Source organism: Macaca thibetana, chromosome 9, assembly GCF_024542745.1.
Source record: "Macaca thibetana thibetana isolate TM-01 chromosome 9, ASM2454274v1, whole genome shotgun sequence".
Taxonomy (NCBI): Eukaryota; Metazoa; Chordata; class Mammalia; order Primates; family Cercopithecidae; genus Macaca; species Macaca thibetana.
The window spans coordinates 128,864,515-128,884,886 of NC_065586.1; the positions used below are offsets into that span (position 1 = coordinate 128,864,515).

The window sequence follows — 20,372 nt, forward strand, 5'->3', positions numbered from 1 at the left end:
TGTGGGCATTGCCGCCCTCCCTCGGGAGCCTCCGTGCCCTGGGCTGCCGCTCTCCTGGGGACTCAGAGCTCAGGGCCCTCTGTCTTCCTCCACGCACCCTCCCAGCTTTCTGTGCTCACGCGACACAGAAAGCGCTTCCCTTTCTCCCGGGCAGAGCTTGGGGCTCGTTTAAGCAAATCACACTAGAATAGATCAAATTTGTTACAACTGAGACTTAACGTAAACTGGAAAGCATTCCAATTAAAAAGATAAGCAAGCTTTTTGTGGGCTTTGCCAAGCCAAGCTCTAGCAATTAACAGGCAAGAGGAGCATGAAATAGCTGGGACCATTTTTGAAAGAACTGTCAACAAGAAGGACTTCCCTAGAAAAAGTTGTATTAATTAAAAGCATGCAGGAATTGATTTAAAAAAAAAAAAAGATCTGCAGAAAAGAATAGATTGTCTCAAAAAGACCCATGCCGTTGGGAATGTTGTGTTGTGATACAGACTTGGTGGGAAGACGGGGCACATTGAATAAGTGGTGCCGATCAATTGACCATCCACTTGGGAAATCGATAAACTTAGATCCCTGCTCTACACCGTAATTCCGCATGGATTAAAGGATAACCCTTAAAACTCTGCCATAAAGATGAAGGTGGGGGCTGCGTGCCCGTGTGGGGGCTGGGGCAGGCATCTCAGCCACAGGGGAAACTGATACATGTGACTATATGGAAATTAAAACTTCTGCCTGACAGAAGCCACCATGGGCAAAACGGAAGGGCCAATCCCAGGATGCCAGGAGCGTATGCCGTGTTCACCGCAGACGAGGGTTACTCTCCGCAGACAGACGGGGGTTACTCTCCGCAGACGGGGGTTACTCTCCGCAGACGGGGGTGACTCTCCGCAGACAGACGGGGGTTACTCTCCACAGACGGGGGTTACTCACCGCAGATGGGGGTTACTCTCCACAGACGGGGGTTACTCTCCGCAGACGGGGGTTACTCTCCGCAGACGGGGGTGACTCTCCGCAGACAGACGGGGGTTACTCTCCACAGACGGGGGTTACTCACCGCAGATGGGGGTTACTCTCCACAGACGGGGGTTACTCTCCGCAGACGGGGGTGACTCTCCGCAGACGGGGGTGACTCTCCGCAGACAGACGGGGGTGACTCTCCACAGACGGGGGTGACTCTCCGCAGACAGACGGGGGTGACTCTCCGCAGACAGACGGGGGTGACTCTCCGCAGACAGACGGGGGTGACTCTCCGCAGACGGGGGTGACTCTCCGCAGACAGACGGGGGTGACTCTCCGCAGACAGACGGGGGTGACTCTCCGCAGACGGGGGTGACTCTCCGCAGACAGACGGGGGTGACTCTCCGCAGACAGACGGGGGTTACTCTCCGCAGACAGACGGGGGTTACTCTCCGCAGACAGACGGGGGTTACTCTCCGCAGACAGACGGGGGTTACTCTCCGCAGACAGATGGGGGTTACTCTCCACAGACAGGGGTTACTCACCGCAGACAGGGGTTACTCTCCACAGACGGGGGTTACTCTCCGCAGACGGGGGTTACTTTCCGCAGACGGGGGTTACTCTCCAGAACTCATGGGGACACCCCTGAAATTCAAAGAGAAAAGGCCAGGAACCAAAGAGAACAGCAGGCTGTGAACAGGTGAAATCGGGAGAAAATGCAAATTTCGATATGTAGATTTAAAAATATTGAGGGTGTGCAAGTTAAGATAGAAATGAACTCCCACACTGCGTAGCCAAAAGTGAAAGTGGTGTTGATTCCACCCGCACTGTCACGAAAGTGTGACCTGCACAGATGCTCTGTCCTCCCTCACTCTGGCCTAAAGGCCCTGGAGGGTGCAGGGCGGGTCCGCGGCCAGCGGTGGCCCCAGCTGGCGCCTCACGGCCACTTGGCTCTTCAAACCGAGGGTGGAGGTGTCAGCAGCAGCGGCCGGGCAGCGCAGAACAGGACCACGTAAGAAGTGGGAAGCGGGAGACCATCTGCTCACTTGTGGATTCTTCTACTTCTCAAGCGAATGGATCAAGCTGGAAAAGGCTGACTTAGTGATTGGTCGGGCCCCCTGCCTCCCAGCCTCGTCCCAGTGGGCCCTCCCGTGCCCCTCATGACGCCGTCCCCAGCTCCAGGAGGGCACAGTGCTCCCAGCAGTGACCTACCTGGGCTGGCACCCCCTCCCGTGGACGGCAGTGCACGCCTGCAGTTAACCTGATTGGAAGCTCCCACTTTCGCCCGGCTGATAACCTGAGTTTATTTGGGAAAAAAATGACGACCCACCTCCAAATGCAGATGCTTGAACGGGCAGCCTCGGTGCTGCCTGCCCCCTGCCCGGGCGGCCCCACCTGGCTCTGGGCTGTGAAATTAAGAAACGTGGCAACCAGAGTATTTCCTTTTTTTGTCTACAGATCACATGTTTTTCTGTTCCTCTGATGGTCCTGATGGCCAAGGCCACATTGCGAAGGTTCTCGTGTTGCTTTCACACCAGGAGGGTCGAGTGCCTGGCTCTCCTCGAAAGCAAGCAGTTCACGGCGTTACTGACTGGAGCTGCGGAGGGGAGATTTGGGGTTTGAGTGAGTTAGCAGTTTCTGAGATCTTTTTACAGGCTTGTGTCTGTAAGTTAGGAAGCCACAGTAGAGAAGCCTTTAGGAAATGGATTGTGATTGATTTAAAATACGAGGAAGAATTTTTCTTGAGTAAAGCTGTACCTGGCTAAAAATATACACACATATGCAGCCACTGTTACCTTCTCACTTTGAAATGTCCGCGTGGGGATCATGTGTAAACCTTCAGAGCAGGTCTGAGGAGACATCCCTGTCTGGGAGCAGACAGGGGGGCTTCGGTTCCTGCCCGCTCACCTGCCCGGGTCTCCCCGTCCATCTCCCTCTCACTGTCTGTCCCTCCTCCCGTCTGTCTCCCTCCCGCCTCTCCTGAGCTCTGCAGTGGATTATTCGGTCTCTGGTGGATTATTCAGGCATCCTGTCCGGCCCTCTCCCCTTCTCGGGGCAGCTGTAGTTTTCCATGCGTGAGGCTCTCACGCTGCCCTGGCCCAGTGGGTGAGGACGTGGCTGAGACTCTGCCTTTCCTCTTTCTCGATGTTGCTGGGAACACATGCGTGTCTGTGTTGACGAGGGCTGAGCAGTGCTCAGTGGACCTGTATTGGGGGTGTTCTCGGAGCTGAATTTTGGGGGTGCAAAGAAGCAACCACCGAGTTTCCCCTTGAGCAGGCGACAGAAAGTGTGCAGACGGGGAGCGTGGAGGAGCACGGGGGCTGGGCGTGAGTGCTGGCCAGCTTCAGCCGCCTTGGTAACAAGTCCTCTTTTTCTTTCTAGAATCATCGATCAGCGATTCGAGAAGGTTTCCTACTTTGTGTTTGGCGATTTCAACTTCCGGCTGGATTCCAAGTCCGTCGTGGAGGTAGGTGCTGGCTTCCCTCCCGCCCCAGTCTCATGCCTCGCTCCGTGTTGAGGAAAACAGTGGAAGGAGCGTGGCCCCTTACTGGCACTTTCAATGCCGTCCACCTCCCGGGATGCACTTTTTAAGCCAAAACCTTGCAATGAAGAAGTACGTTTTGCTTTCGGCAGAGGGCTCTGTGTTGGAATCCGAGGTGAACGGGGGTGAACGGGCCCTCAAGCTTGTGCCAGATGGTGGGTGGCAGCACCGCGGGGCTGTGCCCTGTGGCTTCTGCTGTCGGCACACAAGGAGCTGCTGCAGTGCCGCCACAGTGCCGCCCCCTCGATGCCCGCAGAGCCGCAGCCTCTGCAGAGTGTCAGGCTCCTTCACACGGTCCAGCTTGATCCCAGCGGCTTTTCCTCGTAACACACGTAGGAACTGTCAGAGCCCGTTTTAAACATTGTGCTTTTCTGTCTGCAAAGTCGTTGTTCTGTCAGTTAATGAGTCGTCGACCCGCCTGACCTCTGGGAACTCAGGGGTCCCGGCTGCTCCTGGGTGTGGGAACTCAGGGGTCCAGGGTGCTCCTGGGTGTGCTCTCGGGCTGGCCGGGACCAGCAGCTTGGGCACCAAGGTGCCACCAGCGGAAAGTGGGCCCCGAGGCTCAGCACAAGGGCCGACATTTCTCTGTGGTCTGGGTCCTCCCTCCCAGTTTTCATGACTTGGGATTCCACTTCCCAGGCAGCTGTGAAGAGGGGGTTGTGGGAAATGGTGGAGCACCTGCTGCCCACCCGCCCGGACCCTGCTGCCCTCAGCCTCCCTGGTGGCCCCTCCAGGTGCTGGGCATGAGCCGACGGCCCACAGCAGGGCCACAGTGAGTCGGACGGGGCCGTGGTGAGTCGGACGGGGACGCGGCGGGTCGGACGGGGACGCGGCGGGTCGGACGGGGACGCGGCGGTCCCCGAGGCTGTTGTCTTCCCATTTAGTCTCCAGTTCCAAACAACCACACGTGTTCATCTTCCGACGGTGGCAGGACATTGGTTCTGAAAGACGCACTGAGCTGGCTTTGACCATTCCAGGTCTCCTATGGTTGGGAGAAATGAGTGCGCCTGAAATCCTCTGTTGAGTTGAGCTGGCAGCACCTCACCGCGAGGCCCCACCGCACACCTGTGTGTCAATATCTGGCTGGTGGTGTTGCCTACACGTTCAGTGACTCCTGGTCAAGGTCTTGCTTCATCGGGCTATGGAGGAGGAAGGCAGGGCCTCCGCGTGCGGTGGGCTTGGAGCCCATGGAGTTGTTAAAGCACACACAGCCCAGCAGGGCTCCCGAAGTCCTTTACTTCCCGCGCTGCGCTTCCTTCTCCTTGTAGAGGCTTTCGAACGGATCGGTCTCTGACCTGCCATCCCGCAGGCCGGGCATGGGCTCGAGGGCGGGGGCTGTGCCCATCCTTGCTAGAATCCATGTCCCTGCGTTCGATGCTGTCTGGGACATGGGAGCAAGGCCCGGGGACCACACAGGCTGGGCCCTGTCGGAGGCTTCTCCTCCACCCCCGCCAAGCCACAGGGGGCTAGAAGCGGCGTTTCCCGCAGCTCTGGACCCTCTCTGAGTAAGCTCATTTCTAATCTGTTACTTGAGAACCATGAGTCCACAGTGCACATGAGTACTTCCCGCTCTGACCGGGGGTGGCCGGGATGAAAGTCAAGCAGAACCCGCGAAACACCGAGCCGATCGATCCCAGGCGCCCAGCAACTGGGGAAAGGTCAGGGAGCTTGGAAAGGGCCTTTTCCTCCTGGCAGAGCAAATGTCACAGTAAAGGGCAGCTGGTCCTGGCCGGGTCAGAGCTGTGGTGAGGCATGCGTTGGAACAGCCACGGGAGCCTCCCTGGTGAAGGGAGCCAGCTGCTGGGCCCAGTGGCCGGGCCGTGTGACTGCAAGACATGGGGGGCAATGGGAAGCCTGGACACTAGGTCCTGTGGGACTTGCATGGCCGATTTGGTCTCTGCAGGCGTGGGGGGCCTGGACACTGGGTCCTGTGGGGCTTGCGGGGCCGCTCTGGTCTCTGCAGGCGTGGGGGGCCTGGACACTGGGTCCTGTGGGGCTTGCGGGGCTGCTCTGGTCTCTGTAGGCGTGGGGGGCCTGGACACTGGGGCCTGTGGGACTTGCGTGGCCGCTTTGGTTTCTGCAGGCGTGGGGGGCCTGGACACTGTGGCCTGTGGGGCGTTGGGCAACTCCTGCGAAGGACTGCAGAGCTTTCCTTTTTCTGCTGAGCAGAAAAGGCAGAAAGTACCTCACCGGGGTTTGCGTGTGGGTGTGACCGTGAGAGGCGGCATGGTGGGAGGACAGTGCAGGGGCCTCGGGAGCCGGCCGGGGTCTGCCGCATCTTCTCCTGCGTCGCCTGGCCTGCTCCCCTGGCCTCCCTTAGCACCTTCACACACAGCCCTCAACCCTCGTGGGTCACTGTCAGCAGTGTTTTCTGATTACCAAGATCAGCCCTGTTTCTTAAAGAGCTCCTTTCACACAGGCAGTAGCTCCCGCCCAGGTCTAGATGGCCCCGGTGCCCTGGACGCCGCCAGGGAGGGTGGGTGCAGAGCGGGAGCTGCCTCCCAGGCCTCAGTGGGCTCTCCGGACCTTCCAGTCTCAGGCCTGGGACCTGCCCACATTTTCCCCAGGAAGAAGCAAGACCGTGCTCGCCCCCACCTGTGCACCGTCCTCCGTGTTGGTGTTAGGCCATCGCTAAAGGAGCCCTCCGCCCTGCCGGAGGGGTCCACGCAGAGGGCCAGTGCTGGGGAGGGCACTGGCCTGAAGCCAGAGTTCCAAGATTCCCATCACTGACAAACCAGGGAGATCTTCCACAGCAGCCTTCATGCTTAACTTTCAACATCAAACCACAAAGGATGGGAATTCTAATGGCTGTGCTTAAGGGGCTGTTTACTTTGTGAACTGGTGATAAACAGTTTTGCAGAAACTGCCACTTTCTCTCGAGAGTCAGTAAAGAGTTTCAGGAACCTCCAGGCCGTGGCTTTGTGAGAGGCTGGTGGAGCACTCCAGGGCAAGTGAACACCTGTGTCTGAGAGCCGCCCACGCCACTGTAAGCCTCACCGGCTCCCGTCCCCAGGAACTGAGGAGTCTCCGTTCTTTATCACTTTCCCATCCATGGTAATTGGAACAGACAAGGAGTTGCTTGAAATGCTGTTTTTCTTCTCAGTCCCCCACAGTAGCTGGTTTTAGATGGAGCCTAGCAGCGTGGGTCCATCTGCCCTGTCCTCAGCCCCTGCAGGGCCCTCCCCGCTGCCCCCTGGTCTTGCCTCAGCCCCTTTCTCTGGACCGGCCAGGCCCCTTTCTGGGCTTCATGGGGTGTGTCACTGCCACCCACTGCCTCCGCCCCTGTCACGCTGGTGTCCTGCCCGCCACGCTGGTGTCCTGCCCCTCACGCTGGTGTCCTGCCCGTCATGCTGGTGTCCTGCCTGCCAGGGCTGCGTGGGCGAGTTGGGCATCAGACCCAGTACAGCCGGGTGGGCTGGTGGACGTGCTGGCCGGGCCGTGTGGGCAGCGCGGAAGGGGGCTCCGCCTGCTGCAGGACAGTTCGTGTCCGTCCCTCACGCCCCATCTGCAGGCTCCGTGGCCACTCTGCAGCCCCAGCCACTCAGCTCTGTGGAGAGGTGTCCTGGGAGTGGAAAGAGCAGCTCCTGCGTGCAGCTTGTTAAGACAGTGGATGTGGGGCTTGCCTGTCAGTCTAAGTGTCAGAGGTGACTGTAAGTCAGGAAGGGAAAGAAAATTGCGGTCTTCCTGGAAAAACTCTGCATGCCCCAAGCGGATTTTTCAAAGGAACAGTAAGCAGGAACCCGACAGAGCTCCTGCGGGCCTGGCTGACCCAGGTGGCGTCCTGAAGTCCCACCCGCGTTGGCATGTGCTCCTGTGAGCCTGACCACAAGCTGCCCCCACTCTGCCCCCACAGCAGCCACTAGGACATGTGGCTAACAAGCACTGAGGGCAGCCCAGGAACCCAATTTTTCATTTCATTTCATTTTAATTAAGATCTGGTAGAGCCGCATGACTAGTGGCTATTCCACAGGACAGGACAGACCAGCTCATTTCCAGCCAGTGCAGGGGCCGTCATTGGGAAGGAACTTTCCCGTGGACTTGCCCTCCAGCCAGCCTGGGCTCAGCTGCTCCCCAGTGCATCCCCGTTCTTGGAACCACAGCCCTGAGGTGGGTCCTGGGTGGGGTCTCCATGCTGTCCGGCAGACATGGCGGTCATTCATATGGGACAGCGTAGCGTGGTCAGCCCTGCACAGTCCCAGAGAAGAGTCGGGCCTGGGTTCCCCCAGGTGAGAGGTCAGAGAACAGAGAAGGCGGCCCTGGAGGTGACCGTGCCCCTCCCACATATCAGGTGCCCTTGGGAGTGACTGCGTCCCCCCTGCGTATCAGACTCCCCCGGGAGTGACTGCGTCCCCCCTCCATATCAGACACCCCTGGGAGTGACCGCATCCCTCCTGCGTATCAGATGTGCCTGGGAGTGACCGCGCCCCTCCCACATATCAGGCGCCCTTGGAGTGACCGCGTCCCTCCTCCGTATCAGACGTGCCTGGGAGTGACCGCGTCCCTCCTCCGTATCAGACGCCCCTGGGAGTGACCACGTCCCCCCTCCGTATCAGACGCCTCTGGGAGTGACCGCGTCCCCCCTCCGTATCAGACGCCTCTGGGGGTGACCGCGTCCCCCCTCCGTATCAGACGTGCCTGGGAGTGACCGCGTCCCCCCTCCGTATCAGACGCCTCTGGGGGTGACCACGTCCCCCCTCCGTATCAGACGCCCCTGGGAGTGACCACGTCCCCCCTCCGTATCAGACGCCTCTGGGAGTGACCGCGTCCCCCCTCCATATCAGACGCCTCTGGGGGTGACCGCGTCCCCCCTGCGTATCAGACGCCTCTGGGGGTGACCGCGTCCCTGCCTGTATCAGACGCCTCTGGGAGTGACCGCGTCCCCCCTCCGTATCAGACGCCTCTGGGAGTGACCGCGTCCCCCCTCCGTATCAGACACCCATGGGAGTGACCGCATCCCTCCTGCGTATCAGACGCCCCTGGGAGTGACCACGTCCCCCCTCTGTATCAGACACCCATGGGAGTGACCGCATCCCTCCTGCGTATCAGACACCCATGGGAGTGACCACGTCCCCCCTCCGTATCAGACGCCTCTGGGGGTGACCGCGTCCCCCCTCCGTATCAGACGCCCCTGGGAGTGACCGCGTCCCCCCTCCGTATCAGACGCCTCTGGGGGTGACCGCGTCCCCCCTCCGTATCAGACGCCTCTGGGGGTGACCGCGTCCCCCCTCCGTATCAGACGCCTCTGGGGGTGACCGCGTCCCCCCTCCGTATCAGACGCCTCTGGGGGTGACCGCGTCCCCCCTCCGTATCAGACGCCTCTGGGGGTGACCGCGTCCCCCCTCCGTATCAGACGCCCCCGGGGGTGACCGCGTCCCCCCTCCGTATCAGACGCCCCTGGGGGTGACCGCGTCCCCCCTCCGTATCAGACGCCTCTGGGGGTGACCGCGTCCCCCCTCCGTATCAGACGCCTCTGGGGGTGACCGCGTCCCCCCTCCGTATCAGACGCCTCTGGGGGTGACCGCGTCCCCCCTCCGTATCAGACGCTTCTGGGGGTGACCGCGTCCCCCCTCCGTATCAGACGCCTCTGGGGGTGACCGCGTCCCCCCTCCGTATCAGACGCCTCTGGGGGTGACCGCGTCCCCCCTGCGTATCAGACGCCTCTGGGGGTGACCGCGTCCCCCCTCTGTATCAGACGCCTCTGGGGGTGACCGCGTCCCCCCTCTGTATCAGACGCCTCTGGGGGTGACCGCGTCCCCCTGCGTATCAGACGCCTCTGGGGGTGACCGCGTCCCTGCCTGTATCAGACGCCTCTGGAAGTGACCGCGTCCCCCCTCCGTATCAGACGCCTCTGGGAGTGACCGCGTCCCCCCTCCGTATCAGACACCCCTGGGAGTGACCGCGTCCCCCCTCCGTATCAGACACCCCTGGGAGTGACCGCGTCCCCCCTCCGTATTAGACGCCTCTGGGAGTGACCGCGTCCCTGCCTGTATCAGACGCCTCTGGGAGTGACCGCGTCCCCCCTCCGTATCAGATGCCTCTGGGAGTGACCGCGTCCCTCCTGCGTATCAGACGCCTCTGGGAGTGACCGCGTCCCCCCTCCGTATCAGACACCCCTGGGAGTGACCGCGTCCCCCCTCCGTATCAGACACCCCTGGAAGTGACCGCGTCCCCCCTCCGTATCAGACACCCCTGGGAGTGACAGCATCCCCCCTCCGTATCAGACGCCTCTGGGAGTGACCACGTCCCTCCTGCGTATCAGACGCCTCTGGGAGTGACCGCGTCCCCCCTGCGTATCAGACGCCTCTGGGAGTGACCGCATCCCTGCCTGTATCAGACACAGATCTTTTCAGCAGCAGGTTTTCTTCACTGGTGCCGTTTGTTGGTGTCGGACATGAGGAGGGGACCAAGGAAGGGAGCGCAGGAGGCGGTGGCTGAGGCTCCGGGGTATCTGCTGGGAGTGGGGGTTCTCCAGGCCCGTGATCAGCTTGGGAGGGAGCTGGTCTCCGGTGAGGGTTTCCCCCGGTGAGGGTTTCCCCCTGGTGAGGGTTTCCCCCGGTGAGGGTTTCCCCCGGTGCAGAACTCAGTGGTCACTCGAGTTGGCAGAAGGAAAGTCGTGTGTGCTCTGTGATTATCACCCAGGCATGCCTGGGGCGTGCGTGGGAAATCCAGGTTCCGTCTGCAAAGGTCCCTTCTAAGTGGCACCAGAATTGGACACCACGTCCCCAACTGACGTAGATGCCACCCAGGGGAGCCCCCGGCACCCCAGGCAGTGGCGATGCAGATTCCTGGGAGCAGGGAGGCCTCCACCCACCACAGCTCATTCACATGCCCGGCCACCCTGGTCTCTGGGCTCTAGGACGCTGCCCGCGACAGCGGCTGCCCACTCAGTTACCAGGCCCTGGCTTACAGTGCCCTCACACTGGACCGACGTGGGTCTTACTGTTCTGCATTGTTTTTCTGCCATTTGCAAAGGAGTGGGAAGAAAATGAATAGTTTTAAACTGGATTGTTTACTCAGTAAGTGTGTAAGATCTTTGCTTTAGTTTTTGGAGGGTTTTCCTGCCCACGTGGCTCTTTAAGACTGTGGATACATGGCTGTTCATTTAACAAAAGTCTTTCATTACGTTTTGCACACAGTTTACTACGTAAGTAAAGCGAGCCTGGTGAAAAATAGGGAAAAATGATGTATAATGTAGACTTTTACTAGAACTGTTTAGTCAAAGGAAGGCCACACCTCTGGAATAAGGACCGCTTTTTCCTCCTGGCATCATCAACACAGTCATCAGTTGTGTGTAAAATTCCACAGCTCACAGGAGCTAAACCCTTGGTGCAGTGACTGGCCCGAAGCTGAGCACCTGGATCCCATGGCCACAGGGATTTTCTGAGGGCTGGGGGCCGTGAGGAGGAGCACCTGGATCCCGGCTGCAGGGATTTTCTGAGGGCTGGAGGCTGTGAGGAGTCACAGGACCCTGGAACTGACCACGGGGAGGACCCTGAGGCCCAGGGCAGGGGCGGTATCCCCAGGGTCACCTGCGGCCCCTCAGTGCTGCATGGCGCCTCCACGTAGCCATGTCGCTGCCTGTGGGCTGCAGACACGTGCAGACATGGAGGGTCACGGCCTGTCTTCTGTTTGCTCTTCAGTGGACGTGGAATGTGCATGCCAGGTGGAGACTTCCCGCGCGCTGAGTCTCCTGTCCCCGTGTGGGGAGATTCCTGCGGCGGTGGCTCAGAGGACCACAGGCTATTCTCTCACAGTCCTGGAACCTGGACGTCCAAAATCAAGGTGTCCTAGCACCATGCTGCTCCTGGAGGTTCCAGGGGGGACCCCTCCTTGCCTTGCCCAGCCACAGGTGGCCCAGGTGGCCCTGGCTTGTGGCCGCATCACCCCTGTCTGTGCCTTCATCCTCATGTGGCCTTTCATTGTAAGGACACGAGTCCATGGACTTAGGGCCCACCCCACCCAGGATGTCTCATCCTGAGATCCTTAACTAGTTACACCTGCGAGACCCCATTTCCAAACAAGGCCCCAATTCTGAGGCTCTGGGCGGACATGAATTTGGGGGCACACTGTACAGCCCAGGACAGCAGGCAGCGCTGGAGTGACTCTCCCACCACGTGGCCGACTGAACGCTAGCACAGAAAATGTTTATTTGAAAGCCCTATCTAAACATAAATCTCACTGAAAAATGACCAGGTTTTTTTGGTTGGTGGTGATTAATTGCAGCTGCATTAGTTAAGGTGCCAATTAGGTAGATTATTGAATTTTAAAATACCATCTAAGCACCTCTTACAGAAAATCAAAATCTGCTAGTTGGCATGGCCTGGTTTTTAAAAAGGGTTTCTGACTAAAACATTTCATAGAAATTTTGTGGAAACCAAAGAGAATTCTGCATGATTTTTCTCTGAGACTGTCTTGGACCAAGGAATTGAGGGCAGGTGTTTGGGGACCCCTCGTGCCGGCACCAGATTGGGCTGTGCTAAATGCTGATGTCGGCCTCTGCGTGTGAACGGGCTGATGCCTCCTCCCTCTGCATGTGAACGGGCTGATCCCACCTCCCTCTGCATGTGAACGGGCTGATGCCTCCTCCCTCTGCATGTGAACGGGCTGATCCCACCTCCCTCTGCGTGTGAACGGGCTGATCCCACCTCCCTCTGCGTGTGAACGGGCTGATGCCACCTCCCTCTGCGTGTGAACGGGCTGATCCCACCTCCCTCTGCGTGTGAACGGGCTGATCCCACCTCCCTCTGCCTGTGAACGGGCTGATCCCACCTCCCTCTGCCTGTGAACGGGCTGATGCCTCCTCCCTCTGCGTGTGAACGGGCTGATCCCACCTCCCTCTGCCTGTGAACGGGCTGATCCCACCTCCCTCTGCCTGTGAACGGGCTGATGCCTCCTCCCTCTGCGTGTGAACGGGCTGATCCCACCTCCCTCTGCCTGTGAACGGGCTGATCCCACCTCCCTCTGCCTGTGAACGGGCTGATCCCACCTCCCTCTGCCTGTGAACGGGCTGATGCCTCCTCCCTCTGCGTGTGAACGGGCTGATCCCACCTCCCTCTGCGTGTGAACGGGCTGATCCCACCTCCCTCTGCGTGTGAACGGGCTGATCCCACCTCCCTCTGCGTGTGAACGGGCTGATCCCACCTCCCTCTGCGTGTGAACGGGCTGATCCCACCTCCCTCTGCGTGTGAACGGGCTGATGCCACCTCCCTCGCGTGTGAACGGGCTGATCCCACCTCCCTCTGCGTGTGAACGGGCTGATCCCACCTCCCTCGCTGTGTGAACGGGCTGATCCCACCTCCCTCTGCGTGTGAACGGGCTGATCCCACCTCCCTCTGCCTGTGAACGGGCTGATCCCACCTCCCTCTGCCTGTGAACGGGCTGATGCCTCCTCCCTCTGCGTGTGAACGGGCTGATCCCACCTCCCTCTGCGTGTGAACGGGCTGATCCCACCTCCCTCTGCGTGTGAACGGGCTGATCCCACCTCCCTCTGCGTGTGAACGGGCTGATCCCACCTCCCTCTGCGTGTGAACGGGCTGATCCCACCTCCCTCTGCGTGTGAACGGGCTGATGCCACCTCCCTCTGCGTGTGAACGGGCTGATCCCACCTCCCTCTGCGTGTGAACGGGCTGATGCCTCCTCCCTCTGCGTGTGAACGGGCTGATCCCACCTCCCTCTGCGTGTGAACGGGCTGATCCCACCTCCCTCTGCCTGTGAACGGGCTGATCCCACCTCCCTCTGCGTGTGAACGGGCTGATCCCACCTCCCTCTGCGTGTGAACGGGCTGATGTCGGCTTCTGCACGTGAATAAGCTCGATCTCCACCTGGCCCTATGGCATGTCCCTATTCCAGTTTCCTTCCACATGAAGCTTTTTGATGAAGAACTGACAGGAGTGCCTGGGAGCACCATAGAAGATAGATCCTGGGCTCTCCCAAAGCTATGAGTCACCTGGGAGCCCCTTAGCACACAGATCCTGGGCTCTCCCAGACCTGCCAGTCTCCTGGGAGCCCCTTAGCACACAGATCCTGGGCTCTCCCAAAGCTATGAGTCACCTGGGAGCCCCTTAGCACACAGATCCTGGGCTCTGCCGGACCTCCGAGTCTCCTGGGAGCTCCTTAGCACACAGATCCTGGGCTCTCCCGGACCTCCGAGTCTCCTGGGAGCTCCTTAGCACACAGATCCTGGGCTCTCCCGGACCTCCAAGTCTCCTGGGAGCTCCTTAGCACACAGATCCTGCAAGTCAGGCCCAGGGCCCAGGCAGTGTCTCTTTCTCATGTCTGCCTGGCACCAGGCTCAGTGCGGCTGGGAACTGACGCTGCTCATGTACCTCTGGTCGGGGTTCAGGCTCGGTCCACACCACCCGCAGCGCCATTCGCCTGTGCAGCCTCCAGTGACGCATCGCTGCGGATGCACCTGAGATGCCAGCTATGCTCTCGTGTGACGTAGATGCAGTGACTAACCTCACCCCTGGGCTGGACTGTCCTGGCAGGACCACACCCGGAGGTGGCCACCATCACTGCCCAGTGATCTTGGTGCTCCCTGAGGCTGTGCGCTTCTCCTTTCTCAGATGAAAAGTGGATGAAGAATCCCTGTGGTCCGGGGCCTTGTTTTCCTTGCACCGCTTTCGTTTTTTGCACTGTGGTCTGGCCTCTGGTTCCTTTGCAGCTGGGAAGTATCAGGAGGAATTGGAACATGGAGCAGCTCCGCGTGGCCTGGGCAGAGCACGGATTCGCGGCATTTCCAGCTGCTCAGATGAGTGGGCTCTTGTTCACACAGGCCCGTGGGTGGCTGAGGCTCTGAGCGGGTGAGCATCGCGCTGTTGGCTGTTGGCTGCCTTGTGGGAGCCTCACTGGTGCAGCAGGTGTGTCCTATGTGTTTGCTATGTGGGCCCAGCGCCAGGATCCGTGTACTGCCTGCCCTCAAGACCGTGGCCTTGGGCACCAGGGGCGCCTGGGGCAGTGGGTTTGCCTGGCGGCTGCCACCCCCACCTTTCTTCAGTTCTGCTCCACCTGCCTGGGAACAATTTCCCCCTGAAGTGTCTGTGCACATCTAGAAACATCTGCATTTTAAAGGAGAGGGAGTGTCGGAGTCAAGGGCCAGCAGAAGTGTCTTGCAGGGTCCTCGGATGGAGCTAGCTTTGGGGCCTGGATGGGGTGGGTGTCAGTCCTTGAGATCCGCTCTGCCCTCCCTCTTGGCAGAAGAGCTGTGTGGTGAGCCCCTCAGAGGAGGCCACACAGAGGTGGGCAGGGCCTCCCAGAGGGCTCAGAAGTATTGTCTGCTCCCCAGCCATGTGGAGCAGGTGTATCTCGAGCACCTGTCTTTCCTTCCCCTGAGCCTTTCTTTCAAACAGCAGCATGGGTTAGAGTGAGACCCCGTGGGCTCCACACAGGCCAGTCCTCTCCACCCTCCACAACCCCCCGTGTTGAGACGCCACGTTCAGAGGCCACGTTGGCACCTGCAGTCTGGCTCCGTGGGAGCCGGCAAAGGCCACACCCAGCCTCCACCCCGGGTTCATGGGGACATCTGTGCCCTCCTCTGGGGTGGTTTTCAGATTGCCCAGGGTCAGAGTAAGCATACGCAGTTCTGAAGGTTTGTGGACAGTGGCAGAGTCGTGCATAGCCAGAGTGCATCAGGAAGCCGTGTTTATCACAGTGCAGAGCGTCCCACCTGATGGAGTGTTCTGGGAATGCTGGAGGCTGGGGGCCAGTGGTGCCCGGTGGCACGGGCGCCCTGGGGCGGTGTCGGTGCAAAGGGACACGTGAGTTTAATGGTCTCTCAGAAACCACGCTGTCCTGGCTTTGGTTTCACTGCTAAGCTCCCACCCACAGCACCCCATCCTTGCCCCCTCGGTCCTGGGCTGGTGGAGTCATCCCCTTGCTCTCACTGCCGACCGTGTTGCTCTGCCTGCTTACAGCGCCTCCTTGGCGCCCTCAGTGGCAGGCTTGCTGGAAAGACTCATCAGAGGTTAATTAAATCCATCTCCACAGCAATGAGAGGCCAGGCAGAGCCGGGCTGGCAACAGCAGATTAAATACAGGGTGGTTTGCCCTGCCATGAGTCCAGGGACAGGGCTTCTGGGAGGAGGACCAGCCTGGTGGCCCTGGAGGCTCTCAGACCCTGAGGTGGAGACCTGCTGGTGATTTTTGGTGGCAGGAGGGTTGCAGGGATCGGATCTGGGAGTCCTGCCCTGCCCCGCACCAGCCTGTGAAAGAGGCTCTGTGTGCAAAGTGAAGAGACTCTGTCTCCCGGGCATGCCCAGCCTCCTGTTTCAGATGCAGATTAATGCAGACACGCTCACAGAGCAGAACTGAAAAAACGATGCTGGAACCAGATCTGGCACCACGGAAGCTGTAATTAAAACCCACACACATGAAACACGCCAGTCGTGTGCCATCTAAGAGGGCTGTGCGTCCTCACACGAGTCAGCGATGCAGCCTGCGGCTCCGGCTGCTGATGGGATGTTCAGAGGGTGTGTTGCATGCCTCGCGCAGTGGCAACTGGCAGCTGGGGCGCTCAGCTGGCCGTGGTGACAAAGAGTGACAGCAGTGCCAGGCGCACCCGGCTCCGCGTGCCCCGACCGCACACCACACCTGTCGTCCATCACCTCTCTGACAGTGACGGTGATGGATGCGTCTTCGGAGGCTGGTGGCCGTTTTTAACAACCAGTTGCCAATCACTGACAGGTACATGGTCAGGTGCCAGCTGGGCCTGCAGGGGAATGGCCATGGGGGGCGCTGACATCCGGAAGGAGCCGTCCTCAGGGAGAGGCTCACGTCGCGAGGAGACACCCCGAGAGCCGGGCTTCCCAGAACATGGCTCTCAAAAGGGTACCAGGGAGGGTCCCACCACTGCCTGTGAGGCAGGATCCCAGCACCTGCCTCAAAGGCCGTGTCTACTGTTCAGTGGAGACTACGGCCGGCAAGAGCGGCTGAGGCCAGCCTGCCTTGCAGCATAAGCCTAGGCCCAGACCTCAGCCATTCCTGGCACCCAGGTATCTTTCCTTCTAGTGCGCCCTACGTCCTGGGAGGAGGGGCAGCTGTCAGCCAATAGGTAACATAGCACCTGGTCATGGCCCCCCACAGCCCCACAGACTCCTCTGAGACCCGCCGGCTGCTCTGGCTCCAGCCAGGCTCCAGGTGAAGTTCTGACTTCATCTGGTTACCGGCTGCCCTGTTGAGCCCCTCTGCCCCCAGTCCCTCAGCCGTGGGCACAGTGGGCGCTGTGGGGCTGTGGGAAGGAGAGGCCGGGTCCCTGTGTCCACTGGCAGCTCCCATCAGGCGTGACAGGTGGGGACGACTGTGCAGCTGTTGCTAGCCCTGTGTGTGGGTAGGCCTGAGCTCCTAGAAACTGAGAGGATGGCAGCCGACTCCTCAGCCTGGCGATGTTCCTGCATCAGCCTCACTCGGGGCAGCCCTCCAAAACCCGGCACCATTCAGGATTTGGCCCATCCCGCAGCCGTGAGCGGACTTAGTGTGGCACCATGGGCACAGTGTGCATCCAGAGGGCAGGTGGCAGGGACGGTCCCTTCTAACTCCCACAGACCCCCAGAAAGCCTGGCTCAGAGTGACACTCCTGCAGACCCTCAGCACCATCTCCAGAGCAGCATGGATGGAAAGACGGGGCACACAGCCGCGTCCTCCTGCCGCCGTGGGTTAAAGTTAGCGCAGCCGCGTCCTCCTGCCGCCGTGGGTTAAAGTTAGCGCAGCCCCGTCCTCCTGCCGCTGTGGGTTAAAGTTAGCGCAGCCGCGTCCTCCTGCCGCCGTGGGTTAATGTTAGCGCAGCCGCGTCCTCCTGCCGCCGTGGGCGGACATTAGTCGTTGTCCAGTTCTCATCTTACCTTGGGACCCAGTGTGCAGACAGACCTTGTGCAGACCCAGTGGGGTGCTGCCCTCGCCATGTGCCCAGCATGCTCTGGATGGCGAGGCAGGCCAGTGACAGCCTCTCTGCCCTCCCCGCCAGCTCCTCAGGGCCACGAGGACGCCCTTCCCTGAGGGTGGAGGTCAGGGCAGTGGGGGCTGCAGAGGGCATGTGAGCTAAGCTGTGCTGCTCGGCTCACTCACTTGTTATTCCAGTCTTGGTGTAAAATAGCAACGTCAACAACAGAATCACTAATTTAAATCATTAAATTTGTTTTTTAATTTTTCTCTTTAAAAAGAGACTTTTATTTGGTCTGTTTCTATATAGGGCCTATGACTTCAACTAAAAATGAAATAAAATGTTATACTTAATTATAGTGATGACATTAGGTTTCGTATGTAGGGGATTTTCTTCTAGGAAGTTCACTTTGCAAATATTATCCAATATTTTCAACTGGTAGATTGATGCCAAAAATCTTCTCATTTTATAGAAAAAGAAGACAAAAACTAAAAGACATAGTGGCATTTTCTCCAGTCTATCCTAGAACTCTGTTAGAGGAACTGTTTTTTGGATTCATTCGTAATTGATTCATAATCCATAGTGTGTTCACTAATCGTTACTGTACTTTTCTGTATTTCTTATGAGCTCATACTTTATTTAAAAATTCCTCTGCCTGCCCTTGGTTTAAAAGAAACCCGTGGGAAATGTAGGGCACAGAGCAGGTCTCCCATGCCACGGCAGACCTTGGAGACCCCAGACACTATGTAGCCTCATTCGTCCCTCCTCCTTCACACATCATGCCTGGCTCCCCCACTAGCAATCAGTGGCTGTGAGAAGCATGCAGGACCCTGGGACGAGGGCTGAGCTCTGTGCCCTGCGTCCCCCTCCCTTTGCCACATCCCTCTCCCCACATCCAGCCGTGCCAGTGGAAGGCCAGGGATATCCGGAAGGAGCCACCAAGAGGCACAACAGGTGCTTCTGCCACCGGGCAGGGCCAGTCCTGTGGAGCCACCCCTGGGCCCAGCAGAGGGTGCCTGGCACGGTGCTAGACACAGCCTGAGAAAGAGACCCGCCGCCTTCTTCCCGGAAAGTCTGTTGAGCTCTCGATGGCGTGAGAGCTAGCGGGCGCCACTCCCGTTCCGTGTGCGCCACGTCCAAGCCTGCCAGGCTGCTGGAGTCCGGGAGCAACCTCGGGAGAGGACATGAAAGAGTCTTTATGGCATGTTGTTGCTCTGAGTGGCCGCAGACAATGCACACAGAGGAGCGAGGCCTCCGATGCTGACGCCAACATCTCCCCACGACGGCGCCTTTCACTGGCTGCATTTCTGCACCCCGTAAGCTCGGATGCAGGGCCTTGTGCCCGGCTCTGGGGCTTACAACGAGGTCGGTGCTCCAGGGCCTCGCGGTGGGCGCTTTTGTCAAGAGATGGGTCCCCCTTCGCGGGGGTCTAGGGTTCACCAGGAAGACCTTTGAAAAGATGGAGTTCACCAGAAGGGCTGTCTCTTGGGACGTCAAAGTACGGGAGGCCGGCGAAGTGTCTGAGGGCCCGCCCCGCAGCCCTCCCAGCAAACCCCGCCCCGCAGCCCTCCCAGCATGCCAGGCTCTCAGCTCCTCAAATTCCATCCGGGATGGTCATTCTCTGTGTCCGGTGCCCACCCTGGTCCTAGAAAGCCAGGAAACTGGACCGTGGCACACTTTGCAGAACGCCTTCCCTGGCTTCACTGTGGGCCGAGCACGGGAGCGGGACCCTGAGGAAGGGTCCTTGGTGCCTGCCGCCCTCACCACACATTTCCCATACCAAGTCCGGCTGGGGTCCCTCTGCAGAGCTCAGGCCCAGCCTCCGGAGAAGTCTGCGTGGGGCCTGTGGTGGAGGCATGCCAACGGAAGACAGCGGGAAGGTGGTTCACTCATCATTACCCTGCACCTGCTACCCCCAAAGCCCATCGAGCCTGGAGGGCACAGCTGTTGCCCTGTGGGCCTGCGTGCTAATAGGTCCTGGTAGCCACCAGCATACTTGGGGATGGTGGCTGTAGCGCCAGCCCCCGACCTCAGCCACTCCCAGAGGGGGATGCAGCGCTCTCTGGCCTCCGCTGCCCTCCTCGCCCTGAGGGCCAAGTGAGCCGCCCTCTGACTTCCAAGAAGCCGCACACGCATGTGCCGTAGGACAGGAGTCTGGAGCCCCCAGGAGTTAGTTTGAGGTGATGTGTGCTGTTTCCAAAGATCACCACTTGGATGTAGTGCTTGCGAGGCCTTCACCTTCCCCCTGCCAGGGCCCAGGGGCCTCAGCAGGGGCGTCTTCTAGGGTCTGGGGACCTTGTCTCTGCCCCGTGTGGCCGTTGGCCTGTGTATGTTTGATGAGCACTGACTTTCGGGGGTGCCGCCTGTGTCCACCCCAACGGGGATGCCAGAGGACTCCAGAGGTGCGGCTTCCTCGGCACTTTCCGTGGCGCCCCCAGGATGAAGCAGGTTTTAAAGCCAGGACTTGCACCTCAGGGCCGCCTGTGAAGTGATTGGTTGTCCTCCTTTCCCACTCCACGGCGACGTCTGAGGCCTGCACCAGCGTCCGTAATGTCAGTTAGCAAGGAATAGCTAACCCCACGGGACCAGCAGTGCGTCTCCAGGTGGATGTCCAGAGGACTGGGGCGTTTGTCAGAACTTAGCGTTTGAATTATCTCTGCCCATTTGCAGTGACCTGACAGTAAACCTGGAACTTCCACGTGCTGGTTTGTCAGTGGGCTCTGTAGTTTTCTCAACTGTAACGAAAGTTGCCCCCTCGATTCTGAGCAGTGGTCCGGACCCTCAGGCACATTCAGGGCAGTAGCGGTGGGAGCCTCTTAGTTAATCCCCTTTCACAGGGCAAGCGTTATGTTGACGTAGTGGCACACCGCACCCTGGAGCACAGATTTATATTCACGTTCACCATTGCTAGGAGAATTGTTGTTAGTATAGACAATGTTTGTGCCCTGGAGTCAGTTCTGTTTTCTAGAGTCATTCAAGAACCTTACATTGAAAACGTAGTGATTTC

The 20,372-nt window shown here is 59.4% G+C and overlaps 1 protein-coding gene across 3 annotated transcripts in view; it reads left to right on the forward strand.

Annotated features, from left to right (window-relative positions):
• The window catches only part of INPP5A (inositol polyphosphate-5-phosphatase A), a 195,294-nt gene that overhangs the window by 141,108 nt on the left and 33,814 nt on the right, over positions 1–20,372 (forward strand). For all 3 annotated transcript variants that reach the window (XM_050805523.1, XM_050805525.1, XM_050805524.1), the window contains exon 9: positions 3,334–3,418. In XM_050805523.1, the coding sequence (XP_050661480.1) occupies positions 3,334–3,418 (85 nt within the window). The remainder of the gene's footprint in view (positions 1–3,333; positions 3,419–20,372) is intronic.